Source organism: Equus asinus, chromosome 4 (assembly GCF_041296235.1).
Source record: "Equus asinus isolate D_3611 breed Donkey chromosome 4, EquAss-T2T_v2, whole genome shotgun sequence".
Classification (NCBI taxonomy): Eukaryota; Metazoa; Chordata; class Mammalia; order Perissodactyla; family Equidae; genus Equus; species Equus asinus.
In genome coordinates this window covers 61,266,991-61,285,957 of record NC_091793.1, presented here as the reverse complement: position 1 = coordinate 61,285,957, position 18,967 = coordinate 61,266,991, and the positions used below count along the sequence as shown (strand labels likewise).

Here is an 18,967-nt window from a genome sequence, read left to right as displayed (position 1 = left end):
TGTCAGGATGAGCCAGCCTTGGAGGCCCAGGATGAAGACAGCGACCAGGCCGGCCATCCCTCGGATCAATGCCAGAGCCACTCCTGGCAGAGAGACCTTGCAGTGCAAGCCGGGCCAGGGCTGGGGGCGGGAGGCAGAGGAGAGCCGCAGCCTGAGGGCACTGCTCACAGGCTCTGTGGGCCGCCCTCCCTCCCAGGCACCGGAGGAGCGAAACTACCACATCTTCTACTGCATGCTCCTGGGCATGAGCGCCGAGGAGAAGCAGCTACTGGGCCTGGGGACGCCCTCCGAGTACCGCTACCTGACCATGGTGAGGCCCGCGTCACGTCACGCGCCCTTTTCCACCCCACCGCACCCCTCCCCGACCCTCCCCTTTCCCCCTCTCCCTGCCTCTCTGCCTCCCCCTCCAGGCCTCTCAATAACCAACCAAGAAAGAGGCAGGTGGGCTGGTGCCATTGGTTTACAGCCACAGAAAAGCCCAGTCTGGCCGGGCCCCTGAGGCAGGGACTGAGGGTTCCTCTTTTTTGTTCCCCACTCCTCCTGCTCTGTGTTTGGCACCCACTCCATGACTGTCAGAGACTTACCCTTGACCGATGCTTCCTTATCTCCCTCTGAACCCGTGGTTCTTCCCCACAAACCTCATCTCCTTCGCCCCAACAGCAAAAGGCTCCTGATCACCCAGTGAGTTAGGGGAGCCATCGCCATGCCTCTCCTCCCTCGATTTCCTTCCAATCGCCCGTCCTTGTAGGTGCCCCTAGAACCCCAACTCTAGGAAGGCAGGACCTCATTCTTGCCCTTGGCTCTGTCCCCACGCCTGGAACGGTGCACGCAGCGGCCATCTTGCTCATGTTCATTGACACGGGAATGGACGAGACCATCTCTCCAATGTCTCCTGCTAACCTCTCTGTTCTACGCTCACTGCCTGGAGGCCTTCCTCGTCTCTTGCCTGCACCATCCTCCTGGGTCCCCGTGCGCCAGGCTTGACCCCCTAACCTGTCACCTGCCCTGCAGACCTTCCACAGTGCAAGCCTGGCAGATCCCCTTTCCGATTGCAATTCTTCAGGGGTTCCCTGTGGCTCCTTGGCATGGGCTCCAGGTCCCTCAGATCCCACCATCCGCCAACCTCTGCCCCCTCAACTTTGACCCCAGCCTTCTCGTAGCTGGGCCCCTGCCTCCCACCTCACAGGCTAGCTCCCGCAGCCCAGGCCACCCTCTCCAGCACACTGCTTTAAAGCTTAGCAGGTGGGGCCAGCCCGGGCACCTCCTCCAGGAAGCCTTTCCCCACTTCCCAATAAGGCTGGCCCTGGCCCTCTTTGGCCTCAGCACCTGTAACAGCCTCTGACACCGTTGTTTGCTTCCTGCCTTCCCTCCCGGACGCGCAGCACCGGGGCAGTGCCAGGTTTCTCCATTTCAGAATTCCCAGCAAATAGCACAGGGCCCAGCACACGGTAAGCCTTGGAAAGTGTTTGTTAGAAGAACGAGGCTGGGGCTGGCCCCGTGGCCTAGTGGTTATGTTCACGCGCTCTGCTTCGGTGGCTCAGGGTTTCCCCAATTCGCATCCTGGGCACAGACCTAGCACCACTCAGGCCACACTGAGGTGGCGTCTCACACAGCAGAACCAGAAGGACCCACAACTAGAATATACAACTATGTACCCGGGGGGCTTTGGGGAGAAAGAGGAAGAAGAAAAAATATTGGCAATGGATCTTAGCTCAGGTGCCAATCTTCAAAACAGAAGAACAAACCTGTGGTATTCCCGAGAGAGGGTGAGGCAGGTGTTGCTGTGGACAGCTCACAAATAGAGACTCAGAGATGCTGAATGACTTCCCTGAGGCTACACAGTGCCCGTGCCGGCTGCAAAGCCCAGACACAGTGTGTCTATGGCATCGTGATTCCGCCTCTGGAAGTTCTTCTGTGTATTTTCTGAGCTTAGGCCTCCACGTGGGCCCTCAGGGTCCACCCAGAGTTTATGAAGTGTCACTTATGACGGGTCTTTGGCTGAGTGTCTGAGGTGTCTCTCCCTTGCTGGCCCTACGACAGAGGAGGTGGGGCATGGGGTGGCCCCTAGAAAACTGCGGCGTCCTGTTCTGCAGGGGAACTGCACCTCCTGTGAGGGGCTCAACGACGCCAAGGACTACGCCCACATCCGCTCGGCCATGAAGATCCTCATGTTCTCCGACTCCGAGAACTGGGACCTCAGCAAGCTGCTGGCAGCCATTCTCCACCTGGGGAACGTGGAGTTTATGGGTAATGCTGTTTCCGCCTGACTGCACCCCCTGGGCAGGAACAGTATGGGCTGGGACAGGAGCAGGAGGAAATCTCTGGGGGTTCTCACCTGAAGAGCCTGCTGAGGTTGTGTGCTCTCACCCTGTTCTGGAAAAATACATGTGAAAAATTTAACTATGATTTTGGAGAGAGACCTCATGGGGTTGGGGTAAGATGTCAAAGCTTAGGGCCCTCCAAAGGTGGAGACCCTGATCAGTCACCCCCTACTTTTAGCTAGGACCCCAAAGGGCTTCCCCTCGGGGTAGGGGTAAACCAGGGTAAACGAAGGCACATGTGGACCTTCAGACCAGTGTGTAAGCACCAGGCAGCCTGGGGAGGAAAGCCTCCTGGCCTGTTGGTGCCTTCCAAGCACCTGACAGAAGTTGCTGACATTCCCCTCTGGAAGAAAGTAGCATCAACCTAAGTTACACATCGCAGCTTTCAAACACAACGTTCAGCATGCATCCAAAACAGATAGGAACGAGGAAACAAGGTCGCATGAGCAGGAACCAGCAGAAACAAGAGACAACAGAAACAGATCCACAGAGATTTCAGGTTTGGGAATTACAAGATACTGACTATAAAGCACTGTGCTTACTGTGTTCAAGAAAAGGAAAAGCCAAGCTTGAACATTTAGACAGAGCATCGGAATCTATAAAAAGTGACATCACAGATTTTAAAAGGAACCACATAGAAATTCTAAAATTAAAAAAATAACCAAAATGGAGAACTCAATGGATGAATTTAAGAGCCAATTTTATACACAAGAAGAGTGAATGTGTGAGCCAGAGTTAAAATCAGAAGGAACTATGTGAGGACAAGGAAGCGACTTCTGCGACGGTTGGGAGTGTGGGTACCTCTGGTAGAGAGGAACACGCTCTGAGCAGGGCAGGACCTGGGCGGGGCCCTCGGGGGTTGGCAAGGCTCTGTTGTGACTTTACTAGTGGCTACACAGTGCTGACTTAATGTCATTATGACACGCCTTTGGGTTTTACACACTTGTTTGTCTGTATGCTTTATTTTACAATTCTTTAAAGTTTAAAAGAGAAAAAAGCGTACAGAAACAGCACTCCTCCCGCCCCAGCCTGGCAGCCCCAGGCGGGCTACCTGGAAGAGGAGGAGCTTGAAGTGGGGAAGCCTCCCGGAGACGCCCCCAGCAGAGCTGTTTGCTTGTCTGACTGAAGGAACAGATGAAGGCCCAGGTTCTGTGGGCAGCAAAGGGGACTGAAGGGGGCCGCTGGCTCATCTTCTCCCCTGATAGACCCCCGCCGGCTCCCCCAGCACCGGCTGCTCCCTCCAAACCAGCCCAGGTTTCTTCACTTCCCTCCGACCCAGGGCCTTGATCTCCTGGAGCAGCGAGGGAAGGGATCTGCTATGTTTGTTCACAGCTAAAGTGCTGATCACCAGGGACAGGCCCCTAAGAGCCACCTGGGAGGCAGTGCCTCACGCCCAGGGACGAGGTCTGGTGTGTGGATGTGGGGCTGCCCCAGGCCCGGGGCCTTCCTGGGGCCTCTGTCCGGTCTCTTCCGGCTGCTTCACCACTCCGGGTTACTGCTTCTGTCTGCAGCTGCCGTCTTCGAGAACCTGGATTCCTCGGACGTGATGGAGACGCCCGCCTTTCCCACTGCGATGAAGTTACTCGAGGTAGCCTAGCTGTTGTGTCTGCCAGCTTCTGTTTTAGTAGGGGGCCCAGGGGCATGGGCTGACAGAACCCCAGCCCCTGATTCTCATAACCCTTCCCAGGATCCCACTCCTGCCTCGCCGTCCTCTGCCAGGCTCTCAGCTCAACCCCTGTGCCCTTCCGCAGGCCCTGGGCGTGGGAATCAGGGTGGGGCCGGGTGAACGATGGAATCATTAACAAAGTAGCGAAGTGATCAGTCTGGCTTTGGTAGTCTCTTGCGTTTTCTTCCCTTCTCCCCCTTGCCTCCTTCTCTTCAGGGGCCTTCACTCAGCATCCTCACTCTCCACCCAGCCAGTCCTCCAGCTCTTCCCACTCAGCCACCTAACCCAGCGCTCTTAGCCGGACCTTCCCCAGCTCCCGTGCAAACATCCCTGCCGCTGTCCTTCTCCCCAGGGCTGCTCCACGGGTTGTGCTTTTCCGGGACAGTGCAATGCACTCAGACTTTTAGCCCTTCACATTATTGCAGAGACCAAATGGAGCCTCGACTTGGGGAAAGAGGGGCAGGCACTGGGTGGGGAGACGTCTTCACACTGGGGACATTGTAATGACCTCCATATCACACCCCATTGACAGTTCTGGTGGGAAATTAATAGAATCAGAAGCAAAAAGAAAGCAATCCGTTAGGCACATTTTGCTGCTAACGTTCTTCGTTTGGTTCAGGGTTTTTAGGAGCTTTGGGTTTTGCCAGCTGTCTTCCCTGGGTGTGTGGGGGGGGGGGGGAGGGGGCGGAGGCGGGACTGGCCCATCCAGGCTCTTCTTGCTCCGTTAGTCCTTCAGCCTCCAGGCAGGAGTGACTCTGGTTGAGGCATATCCAGATGCCAATGGCTTAGCCTCAGAGTCCATTGTTTTCCAAGTTCTGCCCAATGGCACCAGTCCCTCCCCAGCCCCCAGGAGACCAGCACAGGTCTGGTCAACCAAGCAGCTGGCACACTCCAGGCCCACCTAGCTGAGGTATCTTTCCTGACCGTTCGACACCCAGTGCTCAGATTGACCCTGGGCCAGGCCCCAGCCAGGGTCCTGATTCTGGCCCTATCGCAGGTATCTCCCCCCCCCCCCAGGCCTTGGGCATAGGGCATTTGGTCATGAGAGGGAACAAGGCATGGCATAGCAGGTCAGAGTTCTGGGCCGGCCCTGCTGTGATGCCACACCCACCACTCCCCAGGTGAAGCACGAGGCACTCCGGGACTGTCTGATCAAGCACTCCATCATCGTCCGTGGGGAGTTTGTCACCATGCCCCTGAACCTCGCCCAGGCCGCAGACCGGAGGGATGCCTTTGTCAAGGTATGGGGCTGCAGGAGAAGGGGCCCACATGTCTATCTATCGAGCATGGCTCCTTGCCTTGTTGATGGAGAGCAAGAAAGAACAGAGATAGCTGAGCAAGTCCCAACTCTGCCATCACCTGCCGGTGACGGTGGGCTTCCTGGCCTCTGTAGGCTGGGTTTCTTGCCTGTAAAGGAGAGATAATATCCCTCAGTAGGTCCTTGAGATCCAGTGCGCATGCGGCTTTCCCGGAACTTGGAGAGAGGGGCAGCCTTCCTCCTGTGCGTGAAAGCCATGGGCTTCACCCTGTCTCCTCAGGGCATCTATGGGCACCTCTTCCTGTGGATTGTCAAGAAGATCAACGCTGCGATTTTCACTCCACCTGCCCAGGACCCCAAAAATGTGCGAAGGGCCATCGGCCTCTTGGACATATTTGGCTTTGAAAATTTCGAGAACAATAGGTATGAAAATCTCAGTTCACCTGCTTTCAGAAAATGGAAGAGAAGCTTAGCTCCTCTCTAAATGAGCCAAGTAGAGGGCAGCCATTCCTTCCCCAGCCCTCCAGGAGCGGCTGGACTGGGAGCAGGGCCTCTCACTTCCACTCACAGGGGCTGGGGGTCCACGCGGCAGGCCGAGCCTCTGCAGGCAGGTGGCCTGTGCCCCTCCCCCTGCACCACAACGCGTCTAGAGAAGGCCTCATTGCCAAAAGCATCCCGAGAGCCAGGCTGAGGCCCCAGCATTTGTCACCTCTCTTGAGCCATCTGCTCTCCTCATGAACTAGAGTGAATTATCACGTGAGGTTACGGTGAAAATGGAAATCAGTCACACCGATTCGACTGCATCTTTAGGTGGGATATCATACTGGGGAGTGGGGGCAGGCAGAGGATTTGTGGACCATCTCAGACTTTTGAGTTTGGCAGGAGTAAGTGGAGGCAGGTCACCTCTGACCCAGTGGCCCAGTGGCCCAGCACCCCAACTGAAGGCTGAAGAGCTGTAACCGGGAGGCAGGTTGGAAAGGGCACATCCAGCTGTGACTGTGATGGAAGCTGGGGGTGGGGAAGACAAAGGTGTTGAAGGGAGCCAGGCTGTGGGGCCAAATAAGGACAGGTGATGCTCTGGAGCATTAGGAAGTGGCAGGAGGCGGTTGAATGAGGAAAATGAGGACCGTGGGACAGGCAAGCAGGAAGCCTTCTAGATGCCACCTAGCTCACCCAGGTGAGTCTGGTTCATTTGAAGGGTTTGGCAGGACAGAGCCTAGGACTGGTTCCAAGCGGAGGCCTCTGGGCCCTGTCAGAGGAGCCAAGGGGCTAGCCTGCCCTTGGCACCTCCCTGCCCAAGGCCCTGTCTGCAAGTGAAGTCTGAGAAGGCCCTTTGGGGAGCCAGGATTATCAAGACGTAAGCCATTGTGAATGCAAGCACACTGGGATTGCAGCTTCCCAGAGCCAGCTGAGCGGACAGCTGGAATGGGCAATGCTGGCGGAGCTGAGCCCAATGTGATGGGAGTTGCAGGACACAGTAGGGACAAATGTGATTCAGATCGTCCGTATCTGTCCCCAAGAGGGACAGTCGAGCAGACCAAGCACACCTTGGGCAGCTTGGAGGTAGACGAGTGGTTGGTTGTGGGGGTTCTGGCCATTTATGCAGGGACCCCTCCCCAAGGGAGCTACAAGCTGGGTTTGTGACAGGGCTGAGTCTGGGCGCCTGGCGAAGGAGTGCTGCATTGCTCGGCCTCGCCGTCTGCAAGTACTCACTGAGCACTCTCCTGGCATTGTGTCGGGAGTGGCGAGCATGGTGGACTGGTTCCCTCACCTCTTGGGTTAACAGATATTGAACAACCAGTCTCAGGTATGATGAAGTTTTGCATAAATGGGCAACCTACCCTGAAGGAGAAAGCCCTAAGTGAGACCCAAAGGATGAGCAGAACAAGCCAGGTCACAGGAAGGAGAGGAAGGGGGCGTCAGACGTGTGAAGACTCAGAGACAGGAAAGAACTGGGTGCCTTCACACAGCGAGTAGTCCCGAGTGACCCGGGACCACTCCCAGGAGAGAGGCAGGCTTTCTACTGTGTCGCTGTCTGTCCAGCTCCTGAAAACACTGGGGAGGCCAGCAGGGGGGTTCAAAGCAGGGACGAGCGTGATCAGATTTGCATGTCAGAAAGCTCCCTCTACTGGCCTGCAGAGACTGAGGTGAGGGGCGAGGCTGGAGGCAGGGCAAGCCATCAGGAGGCCATTACTGTGCTCCAGGTGAGCAACGAGGGCGGCCCAGACTAAGGCAGCAGCAGTGGGAGTGAAAGGAAGGAAAAGGGCAGGGTTCCATGCAGGAGCACGGACCAGACTCTGGCCACTGACTGGAACTGGGGAGGAGGGAGAGAGGCCTTCCTTCCTCCCCAGGAGAGACTCCCTGGTTTCTGACTGGAGCCAGGGGGATGAGTGAGGGGCCATTTCCCAAGGTGGGGAGCCCAGGAGGAAGAGCAGGGGGTAGGATCGGGGCAGGGGGAGGAGTATGTCTGACTGATGCAAGGGGGCCCAGCAGTCAATACCCGACCTCTAGAAGCTTGTCTCAGCGCCACGACCACTCGTCCATGGGGCTGGATTGCTGCAGGACTCTCAGTCCCCCAAGGATTGTCTCTCTGTCCGGACAGGCAAGTCTGGCAGAGGGCTCTCTGGGGGACTGTAAGGAGCCAAAGGCAGGGACTGAATGACAGACTGAGCCTCCTCGTTTCTCTCTATTTGCCACGGGCTGGAGGAGGTGCCGGTGGTGGAGGCAGAGAGAAGAGGGAGGGTGCGCGTCCAGTGCACCTGAAGGCTCCCTGTGCCCGGGAGTGGCTGTGTGCACTGGGCTGGTGACCCCGTGGTTCCTGCCAGCCACGGGGGGAGCAAGTTAACCCTGCGCCGCCCCCGGGCGGTGGCGTTGCCCCCGCAGCTTCGAGCAGCTCTGCATCAACTTCGCCAACGAGCACCTGCAGCAGCTCTTTGTGCAGCACGTGTTCACCATGGAGCAGGAGGAGTACCTCTCGGAGGGCATTGCCTGGGACTACATCCACTACACCGACAACCGGCCCACCCTCGACCTGCTGGCCCTCAAGCCCATGAGCATCATCTCCCTCCTGGACGAAGAGAGCCACTTCCCACAGGTGCGTCCCTGGGCCCACCGACCCATGGGTGGAGACCCGGCCCATGGGCCTCCTCTTCAAGGTTGTGAGACTCCACGGGGTGGCCCATTTGTTCCCAGGGTTGCTGAAACCCCTGCCAGGAATGAGCACGTGAGCCCCATCCTAATCAAACCCTCCTCTCCTTCAAGGCCCACCTCAGGCCACCTCCTGCAGGAAGGCCTCTTAGCTCTACCCTCACTCCCCCTCCCCAGCAGAATGACATCTCAGCCATTGATGTTTTAGGTTCAAGAGCACACCCCAGGAGGGGGCTTGCTCAGCACCCATGGCCCAGGGCTGCAGAGGGCACAGAGAAGGAAGCCCTTGCATTCTCGCCCTCAGGGGACTCTGCCTGTCCCGGGGAGATGGACTCTTGAGTGCAGTCAGTAAGAGTTCTGAGTCCAGAGAAGGGAGAAGCCAGGGCTAAGGTGCCTGGACAATTGTAGGGAATGGGGGAGCAGGAGAGCCGGTAGTGGAGGTCGGCAGCCCAGGTCTCTGCTCCCTGCTGGGCGCTCTCTCACTGTGACAGGTCACCGACCCCTGGGCATCAGCTTCCTGTCTGTAGAAAGGCCTTCAGTCATTATGAGCCCAGCTGCTTTGCCCCTCCGAGGGAGCCCCTGAGCCCGGTGGGTGGCCCAGCTGACCTCCCTGTGGCGGGACTGTGGGACCTCAGCCCATAGGGTGTCTGCGTTCTTCCAGGGCACAGACATCACCATGCTGCAAAAACTGAACAGTGTCCATGCCAACAACAAGGCCTTCCTGCAGCCCAGGAACATCTACGATGCTAGGTTTGGCATCGCCCACTTTGCCGGCAAGGTGTACTATCAGGCAGAAGGTAGGAGCAGCTCCTCCGCAGCCCCTTCCTGCCAAATCCCCATCACTCCCAGAGGCCGCGGAAGGCGGCTGAGAGCACGGGCTCATTTTACAGAGCGAGCAGTGGGACAGAGAGAATGGAACACACCAGGCGGATTTGGGGTGTTTTTGGTAATAGCTCTATTGAGATATAATTCACATACCATAAAATTCACCCATTTTAAGTGTGCAACTCAACGGTTTTAGTATATTCACAGAGTTGTGTAACTGTTGCCACAATTTTAAAACCTTTTCACCCCCACCAAAGAAACCTCTTATGGCAGTCACTCCTCACTCCCCCCAGCCCTCCCCAACCCTGAGTAACCGCTAATCTCTGTCTCTATGGATTTGCCTGTCCTGGACATCTCATATAAACGGAACCAGGCAACATCTGGTCCTTGTGACTGGCTTCTTTCACTCAGCATAATGTTTTCAAGGTCCATCCATGTTGTAGGACGTGTCAGTATTTCGTTTTTTTATATTGCAGCCTAACAGTCCATGGTGTGAATATCCATATTTTGTTCATCTCTTTATCAGTTGGTGGACATTTGGGTTGTTCCCCCTTTTTGACCATTGTGAATAGTGCTGCCATGAGCACTCATGTACAGGTTCTTATGTGGGCGTATATTTCTGCTTCTTGGTGGTATTTCCCTCAGAGAGGAATCGCTGGGTCAGGTGGTAACTGTTTCACTTTTTGAGCAACCACCAAACTGTTTCCCAAGGTGGCTGCACCATTTTACATTCTCACCAGCAGCACATGAGGGTCCCCATTCCTCCCGTCCTCACCGACACAGGTCATCGCCTGTCTTTTGGTTATAGCCATCCTAGTGGGTTTAAACTGGTGTCTCGACATGAATTTGATTTGCATTTCCCTGATACTTAATGATGTTGAGCATCTTTTCATGTGCTTATTGGCCATTTGTGTATCATCTTTGGAGAAAAGTTTATGCAAATCCTTTGCCCATGTTTTCATTGGGTTGTCTTTTTATTGTTGGGTTGTAAGAGTTCTTTATATATTCTGGACATAAGTACCTTATCACATTTATAATCTGCAAATATTTTCTCCTATTCCCTGGCCTACCTTTTCACTCTCTTGATAGTGTCCTTTGGAGTTTTTCTTTTTGATGTCCCCTTCTCTAGCTTTTCTTTTTTGCTCATGCTTTTGGTGTCATGACTGAAAAACCATTGTCTAATCCGAGATTTACCCCTATGTTTTCTTCTAAGAGGTTTCTCTTTTTAGCTTTTATGTTTAGGTCTTTGATGCATTTGAGTCAATTTTTGTACCTGTTGAGAGAGAGTCAGCCATAGTTTTGCTTGGAGAAATAAAGGCCTGGGGCGGCCAACCTATTGATGTGCTTGGAAAAATGAGAAAGGTGGCCCGTGTGCAGCTGCAGTCAGGAAAACGGGGTGGGCAGCTGTAGTGTCACTCTCTGTGGCTTGTGTGACAAAATGAGGAGGCGCTCTGGTCTGTTCAGCTGGAAGCTCGAAGTCAGCGCCAACCCCGCAGGCTTTCCGGCTGGAGAGACAAGACAGCTGGAAGGGCTAGTGCTCCGCATAGAAGTGCCAAGGTGTTGGGCGGTCAGGGCATCATTTCCGTAGAGAAATGAGAAGGTGGGGTGGCTCCTTCATAGTTCCCGCCAGACCCTGGCTTTGGGGCTCTCCAGAAAGGGAGAAGCCAGAGCCGGCAGGGCAGAGTCCCGGAACAAAGAAGACGCTGAGCCCGTCCCACCTCCACGGGTAATTCCAGACCAAGTTTTATTTTTTGAAGTGACATGAAACTTTCATGTATGCTAGGATTAAAGTAGCTTCTAGACTTTCTGAATGCAAAATTCTAGTAATGTTCGTTCAAGCTGAGCCTGGTGGTTTTCATTTGGGCGCCCACTGTGCTGACAACTCAGGCCCCACTTAACTCTGCCCATTGGGGGTGCAGCCGGGGCTGCCTCAGCCCTCCCCTCCCTCGGAGAACACTGGGGTGCGGGGGCTCTGCCCAAGCCTGGAGACGCACGGAGTGCCCCCGTCTGCCCAGGGCAGACCCCAGCACAGAGCTGGGGGAGGGGCTTATGCCACCCTCTCTCAGGGTGGCCCTGGGAGCTGCCCTTGAGCCCCGCAGTGCACACTCGCTCTCCTCCCTCCCAGCTCTGTGAGGGCCACATGGCACCCCCAGAGCTCCTGGGACGGTCTCCTTCCTCTATCAGGCACCTGGGGCAGAAGTGGGGGAAACAGGCTCCCTTCTCTCTCCATGCGTGACTCAAGTCTCCCCAGACCCCCACACCAGGCTATGCGGGTATGCACAGAGCGCCCCACTAAAAGGTGGGGTGTCTTGAAAGGGGGCAGAGTGGGCAAGGAAAGGCAAGGTCATGCCCTTGCAGGGTCACTCCTCAGAGTCCCAGGAGCGAAGCCCCTCAGCGGGCCCCCCCACCCTCGCCGAGCCCAGCTCTGAGAAGCAACTCTTGTTCAGCGCCTTCTCAGTGTGAGTCTGTGCCCTGCTTTAGGGCGAGTCCTTTCTACCATGGCGAGGTCACCCCCAAATCCGTGCCTGCGTTAGTTGGCTGGGGCTGCTGTAACAAAGTTCCCCAGAGCGGTATGGACATTTATGTTCTCACAGTTCTGGAGGCCAGAAGCCCAAGATCAAGGCGTTGACGGGGTTGGCTCCCTCTAGATGGCATCGTCTCCGGGTGTCTCTACTTTCTCTGTGCGTGTCTGTGTCCCAGTCGCTTCCTCTTATAGGACACCATTCATAATGGCTTAGGGCCCACCCTAATAGCCTCATTCTAACTTAGTCACCTCTTTAAAGGCCTGTCTCCACATACAGTCACATTTGGAGGTACTGGGGGTCAGGACTTCAACGTAAGGATTTTGAGGGGCCGCAACTCAGCCCATATCCCTGCCTCTCCCCGATTTCTGGAGGCTCAATCTTCAGTCTGGAGGGACCCCTGGCCCCAGCAGGACCTTCCAAGGCCCCAGAGCAGGGCTAGTGGAGGGGCCTTGTGCTCCCAGTTCTTCAGGGTCTCAGTGACTTACAGACACGCTTGGTTCCTAAACTGTTGTGTCAAAGCACACGCACACGCTCACACACATGCACATCCTGTCCTGGGAGCCAGTGAGCCAAGTGGTGTTTCACTCCTTTCCTCCTTCCCTGTGGACTTCCAGGAAGAGCAAGGTAGCCCCCCCTTGTTGGTTTCTCAGGGGGGCTTTGAAGCAGTCCTTCCTGCACAGCCTGGCCGTCGGGGGAGGGGACACAGATTCTCCCAGGAATCTTTTCTGACCCTGGCCCAGCTGCCTCTGGGCTCGGAGCCGAGGGCAGGAGTGGCCATGCCTTCCTCTCCAGCTTGGAAGCTCCCTGGATATTACCAGGCTGCCAGATTTTCAGGAATGGGAACAAGCAGGAATTATGGGGGAGGGGGTCTTCTTCATTCTCTCCATTTCCTTCCTTTCTTTTTTTAGCTCCTTTATGTAAATAAGCAGTAGCCCAAATCAGACTTGCCCAAGGTCACCCAGAAAAACTTAGTGGCCAGAGCCCTGCCGAGAGCCCTCGGGCATCTCACTCTGGGAAACCGAGACCGCATGCTGAACAGACACTCTGTCGGCTGTGCCGATGGTCAGCTCCTGTGGTCCCTGGAGGTCATGGCGACAGCTGGGGCTGGGGAGAGGCTGAGCAGATGGACTCACTCCTGACCGTGGTCTTCCCGGCCCGCACCAGGGAGCCGCGGCTGGTGGAAGACATAGAAAGTCCTCAGACCACCCCTGAACGGAGCCACAGGCCCATGAGAAAGGCTGCGCAGGGGGTGGTGGGAGCCCCAAGGAGGGCCCCGCACCCCACCTTGGGCCAGGAGAGCATCTTGGCCTAGATGACGCTGGAGCTGGCCTTGAAGAATGAGCAGGAGTTGGCCTGGGCAGTTCAGGAGGGAAGAACACCTGGGACGGCCCATGGAGGCTGGAGGCATGGGACAGCTGAGCCCTTCCAGCACGTTCTGGCACCGCTGGAGAGCAGGGTGGGGAGAGGAGGAGGCGGGGGAAGGGGGCGCTGGAAATGAGAAAGGAGAAGATGAGGAGGAAGGCATGCCTGGCAGCGAGGAGCAGAAAGAGTTTAGGCGGGGATGGCACAGCAGTGCCCGGCTCCAGGAGGTCCCTCAGGTGATCAGAGGAGTTCAGGCAGGAGGAATGGCAGCAGCCCGGACTGAGAGGCAGGGTTTGGTGGGGATGGGGAGTTGAGGGGTTTAGATGTAGAGGTGACACATCTTGGCACTGGGTGGAGATGGGGTGCCATGCCCGGGTGCAGGTGGCTCTGCTGGCAGGACACGGAGACGCGGGAGGGTGGAGAGAATGGCTTCAGGGGCTCCTCAGGGCTTCCTGGCAGGCCCAGCATCCTCACCCATCACCTCCTCTTGCCCTGCATGGGGGGCAGGAAGGGCTGAGTTGGGCTGGCACGTGGCCTCTGCTTTCCCCACAGGCTTCCTGGAGAAGAACCGAGATGTGCTGAGCACAGACATCCTTGCCCTGGTCCACTCCTCTGAAAACAAGTTCCTGAGGGAGATCTTCAATCTGGAGTCGGCAGAGACCAAGCTTGGCCGCGGGACCATCCTCAAGGCAAAGGCCAGGAACCTGCTCTTCAAGGTGGGCTCTGTCACGGCCCTTCCAGGGCCTCCTGGGTCTGGCCGTCCCTAGGGCCTCGGGGGGCTGAGAGGTGCGCTCAGGGAGACTCATGGCCTGCAGTGGGCTCTCTCAGTCAGGGCGCAGAAGAGAGAGAAACAGGAGGAGGTGTTGCCGCTGCACGTGGGCAGTGGCCCGGGGGCCGGTGTACATGGCTGTACCTGCTTCTGAGGGTATAGTGGTCTTTCGAGGGCATGTCTGCTTTTGTTAAAATTATTATTATGTTTCTATATTGGTCTGTGTGTGTGTTCTGCGTGTGTGTTGCGTGTGTGGGGTGTGTGTGCATGTGTGGTGTAGTGTGTGTGCACGATGCCTGTAGGGGTGTATGTTTTGTGTGGCACGTGTGTGTGTTTTGTATGGGGGGTGTACGCATGTGACATGTGTGTATTTTATGTGTGTGTGTTGTGGTGTGTGTGTGGAGTCTGGTAGCAGCAGCACTGAATGCTGCTGGCCAGGGAGGTGGGCAGCAGAGAGCCCCTGGTGCTCGTCAGGGCAGCCCAGGACTTTCTGGCAAGTTGGGGGTCTGCCCACCCACTGCCCACCATGCCTCCACCCCTTAACAGTGACTGTCCCAGAAAAGCCCTGTGAGTCATCTGCTGAGGAGCGGGGAGATGGGGCCAGCATAACAAGCCCACCCCGTGCCACGCATTGAGCGCTGGCCACACTGAGGTGCCCTTGACCGTTCATTGTCTCCCCAACCCCACCCCTGTGGGAGATCTGAGGCCTCGGTGCCCAGAGACCACAGCATGGCCACATGCAAAGCAGGCCCAGGGAGGCACCAAGAACCGTGAGGCTGTGCAGGAATTGCCAGGTCTGAAACCAGGTGGAGCAGGCTAGACCCTCTGCATTCCCAGAGCCAGGCTAGACTCTTGGCCACTGAGACCAGAGCACAGCCTTGTCCTGGCCCTGCTGGGCCACCAGAGCATGTCCCGGAGGTCTCAGGGAACAGATTCAACCAGGACAACAGGAAGGTGCCACCCGTTTTATCAGTAAATACCAGTGATGGCATCCTCTTCTCAGAGGGGTTGAGGGGTGAAGACACATCTCCAGCTTTTGGGATTTGGCAGGACGCACTTCTGCCCATCTGCGGGACCTTGGCAGAAGCCCTCCCTGTGCTATGGGTCAGCCATGCCCCAGGCTGCGCTCCCCAGCCCCCACTTGCACCCTGTGCTTCTGCCCACAGTCTACAGACTCCAGCAAGCGGCCCCCCACCTTGGCGGGCCAGTTCAAGCGGTCCCTCGACCAGCTGATGAAAATCCTGACCAGTTGCCAGCCCTACTTCATCCGCTGCATCAAACCCAACGAGTACAAGAAGCCACTGGTAATGAGGGGGCTAGGGGCCCGCAGGGAGGGAGGGGCATCTCCTGAGGAGCTTGACGGCAGCCAGGGTGCTGTCACTCCCTCCACCAGGGCCTGGCCAGCATTAGAGCTATGATCTGCCCCCATGTGGTAGATGGGACCAGCCTGGGCTGCTCTGGGGTTTTGGCTCACCAGCCCTCAGGTGTCGCAGCCCTGCCATTCGCCCCTGTGAGCTCGGCGGGTGCTTCTCTCCCTTGAGCCTCAGTTTTCTCTTCTGTGGAGTCAGTGTCGTGCCTGCCTGCAGAGGGCAGCAAGGAGTGGACCTGTGGCTGCCTTACAAACCACACTCAATAAGGGGCTTCTAAACACTTGTAGTATTTTAGAGGCTGCTGCCAACTCCTGGTTGCCGACTCCTGAGGCCGAGCAGGCCTTGGAGAGCCGCTCTGTCTGCGTAGGGGTGGGGTGGGGAGGGAGCCGGCTGCCTGGCCAGGAGTCCCTGACCCGCGTCTTGGGAAGCCCACCACAGCTTCAAAGACAGGACTCTGAAAACCAGGAGATGCCATCTGAAAGGAGATAAAATGACCCAAAAAAATCTTAGAAGGGAAAAAAATATTGCATTAAAGTGTCTTTTTGAAAATAATAAAATTATATGAAATTGAGGCTGTCCCAGGAAATCCAGAATGTATCTTCCTTGTAGGCACAATACACGGATGTTAGATAATAATTGTGCTCCCAGAGGCCCTCTGCCCATACCCACACTGCCCGCCAGAGCTGCTGCAGGACAGGCAGGGGGCCTGAGGCTGATGCTTAGGTTTGGTGGGCGCTGTTGGCCAAGACATCCTCTTGGCCAGATGCGGACTGCTGTGTGGGCGTAGGGAAAGTGCAGGCTGAGAGGCCCGGAGGCTGCGGTTTGAATTCCAGCTCAGCCACTTAGGAGCCCAGCCCTGAGCCCACGGCGCCTCATCTTTAAACTGAAGCTAAGTACCCCACCACGTGGGGCTGCCGTAAAGATTAACGCTCCATAAGTGGGAGCTAACCAGCTGCCCAAGACTAACCACTGTGTGTCCCTGGACACCACAAGCAGTTGCCTCTGGGGTCCTTTTTGTTTCCAGGTGGGTAACCACCTGCTGGTGGGCTTGCCGGATTAGAGGTGTGCCGGAGACCTCAGAGACCCGGGGCTTGGAGGCTGAGGGGGCCTCTCTAGAGGCCATGCCATGCACGGTCTTGAAGCCCCGGCTGGGACCCAACAGCTCTGTGCAAAGTGTTATGCCAAACTCCTCCCTGCTGGCCAGCACGCCTCCCGGGGAGGGACAGAGGAAGTGGACGGGAATGCTTTCCGACCCGGGGGAGCGCATTTCTTCCTCCCACTAGACGGAGCCCCCGCGGTGCAGCGCCCCACCCAACACCCCGCTCTTTGGAATCATTGTTTTGGGGCACTTAAAACATTTTAAACATGGCATATGCAAATAACCTTTATAGTCACAGTACTTTGCATCTCCTGAGGAGGGCAGCATTTAGTGTTCTTGTGGATGTCACAATGTCGTTATCTATCAACTTTTAGCTCCTTGCAAAGACTTAGAGGACTTTTCAGCGACTTCATCCAAATAGCTCTCAACATAGAATTTCAATGAAACCGAGCACTAGTTTAGCTCACCCGGATTTGGGGACAGGCGAAGGGGCGGTGCGGGGGCCGGGAGGGACTGCCCGCCGTCAGCGCCCACTCCCCGCCCGCAGCTCTTCGACCGGGAGCTGTGCCTGCGGCAGCTGCGGTACTCGGGCATGATGGAGACCGTGCACATCCGCAAGTCGGGCTTCCCCATCCGCTACGCCTTCGACGAGTTCGCGCGCCGCTTCCGCGTCCTGCTGCCCAGCGCCGAGCGCACGCAGGTCCCGCCCTGTCCTCGGCCCGCCGCCTCGGGAGCCCCGACCCCGGTTCCAAGGGGGTCCTCGGCTGCCCTCCCGATGCCCAGGGCCCCTCCTGGACCCCAAGCTCCGAAGTGACCCCTATTCCTCTTTCCCTCCTCGTCTCCCGCTCCTTGAGCCAGGGAAGTGAGGGGGGCGGGCTCACACTGGGGTCTGGATGAGGCTGCTGGCTGAATGTGTTCATTCTAAGACAGTTTCAAGGAAACGGGCTTTCATCACAGAATGTCAGGCTGCTCTTTGAGGCAGGACGTCCTTCCTATCCTTCCTCACTCAGCCATCCTAAAGTTCAGGCTACCCAAGTGTCCAACAGCCACACTGAGGCCCCAGGCCCTGCAAAAAGAGGTGGCCTTGAGGTCGCAGTCTTGAGTGCCCCTGGCTTGGCCCTTGGTCCCAGGTGCCATGTGCCTGTGTCCCGGCCCAGCAGCTCAGATGTGAAACCTGCGGGAGGAGCAAGACTTGAATCCCTAAGGAAATCTCCGAGGGACCCTCCGCCTCCTGCCTGTGGTCCCTGTTCCAACCCCACCCAGCCACTTCTGCTTCTCCTTGACAGCTGCGGGACAAGTTTCGCCAGATGACCTTGCGCATCGCCGAGATGTGGCTGGGGACAGACAAAGACTGGAAAGTGGGAAAGAACAAAATTTTCCTGAAGGTGAGACCCTGAGGAACATGCTGGCCCTCAGCCTCCTGGAGCGTGTGGGGGTTGTCCAGTGCCCACCGGGTGGCATCCACTCACTCTCCCTGAGCCTGCACTGCTGGGAGCCTGCTCCGCGTGTGGCCCCCGGCCAGAGGCACCCCCATTTTAGACATCCACTCTGGGGGGAAGGGAAGCAAGGGGAGCATGTGGAGGGCCCAGCCCAGGCTGCAGAAGTGCAGGCGGCTTCTCAGAGGGGCCCATCGAGGGCAAGGCCTGAGGAGAAGGAGGGGCTGCCTCCAAGCCACGGGGCAGGAACAAGAAGGCACTCAGGATGGGCTTCTGCTGTCCCCAAGAACTGGCCTCTGCCGTGCCAGGAGCCCTGGTCTGCAGCAGGGGGCTTTGCCTGGCCTGGGGAGCTCCACCTCTGCAGAGCCCCAGGGAGCTGGCTCTCAGGAGAGGAGGCATGTGTTGGCTGCCCTCACCCTAGGAGCACTTGTCCTTCAGCAGCTGAGTGTGACCACCACCACCTCCCACCTTCCTCCCCCGAGCTTCCCGGGAGGCCCGTGGTCACACAGAGGCAGCTGACAGCCCCTAGCTCCCGAGACCGGCCTTCTGGCCCTCCAGGATTGTGAGTTGGGTCAAAGAGCCACTGTGGAGAGGACCTCCATGTCCCCTGGCCTCATAAGCCTCGGGTGGGCGAGCAAAGTGAGGAGGAGGAGGAAGAGACCAGGCCAGAAGGTTGCTCTTCCAGCCCACCCGAGCACCCCACCCCATCCCCACAGCCCTTTCCTGAGTGCTCCACTCCCTCCTCTTCCCCCATAGAGCCTGCCCACCCACTGTCATATCCCCAAAGAGACCTCCCGGCCCCACCCTTCAGTCGGGCCACCTGTCCATCTGTCCGTGCATTAGTCAGGCCTGGTGCTGGGGCTCCGGTCTCAGACAGAAGGGAAGAGGCAAGAGGGCTTCAGATTCTGTAGGGGAGGTGAGGCTGGCAGAGGGAAGGCATCTGAGAGGTCCCAGGACACTGCCCAGGAGGATGGGGCAGCCGTCGGGGGCCACGGAGGTGTGGAGGGGGAGGCCAGTGTGGGCAGATGGTCGGAGGGTAAGAGAGTGCCTGCCCCTCCACCCCTCCCCTCCTTCACTGCTCCTCGAGGCCTCAGTCAGGGTGTAGTCCATCTCACTGTCCCCAGTGCCCACCGGGCACACAGAGGCTCGCTGCTCACTTGATGCAAGGCTGATGGAGCAGGAGGGGCCA

General features: G+C 57.3%; 1 protein-coding gene across 3 annotated transcripts in view; it reads left to right on the top strand.

The window, feature by feature from the left end:
- The window catches only part of MYO7B (myosin VIIB), a 93,520-nt gene that overhangs the window by 35,114 nt on the left and 39,439 nt on the right, over positions 1-18,967 (top strand). For all 3 annotated transcript variants that reach the window (XM_014837756.3, XM_070507356.1, XM_044769216.2), the window contains 11 exons: positions 197-310; positions 2,094-2,247; positions 3,833-3,909; positions 5,109-5,228; positions 5,526-5,668; positions 8,129-8,339; positions 9,054-9,189; positions 13,657-13,820; positions 15,040-15,177; positions 16,890-17,042; positions 17,629-17,727. In XM_014837756.3, the coding sequence (XP_014693242.3) occupies positions 197-310; positions 2,094-2,247; positions 3,833-3,909; positions 5,109-5,228; positions 5,526-5,668; positions 8,129-8,339; positions 9,054-9,189; positions 13,657-13,820; positions 15,040-15,177; positions 16,890-17,042; positions 17,629-17,727 (1,509 nt within the window). The remainder of the gene's footprint in view (positions 1-196; positions 311-2,093; positions 2,248-3,832; positions 3,910-5,108; positions 5,229-5,525; positions 5,669-8,128; positions 8,340-9,053; positions 9,190-13,656; positions 13,821-15,039; positions 15,178-16,889; positions 17,043-17,628; positions 17,728-18,967) is intronic.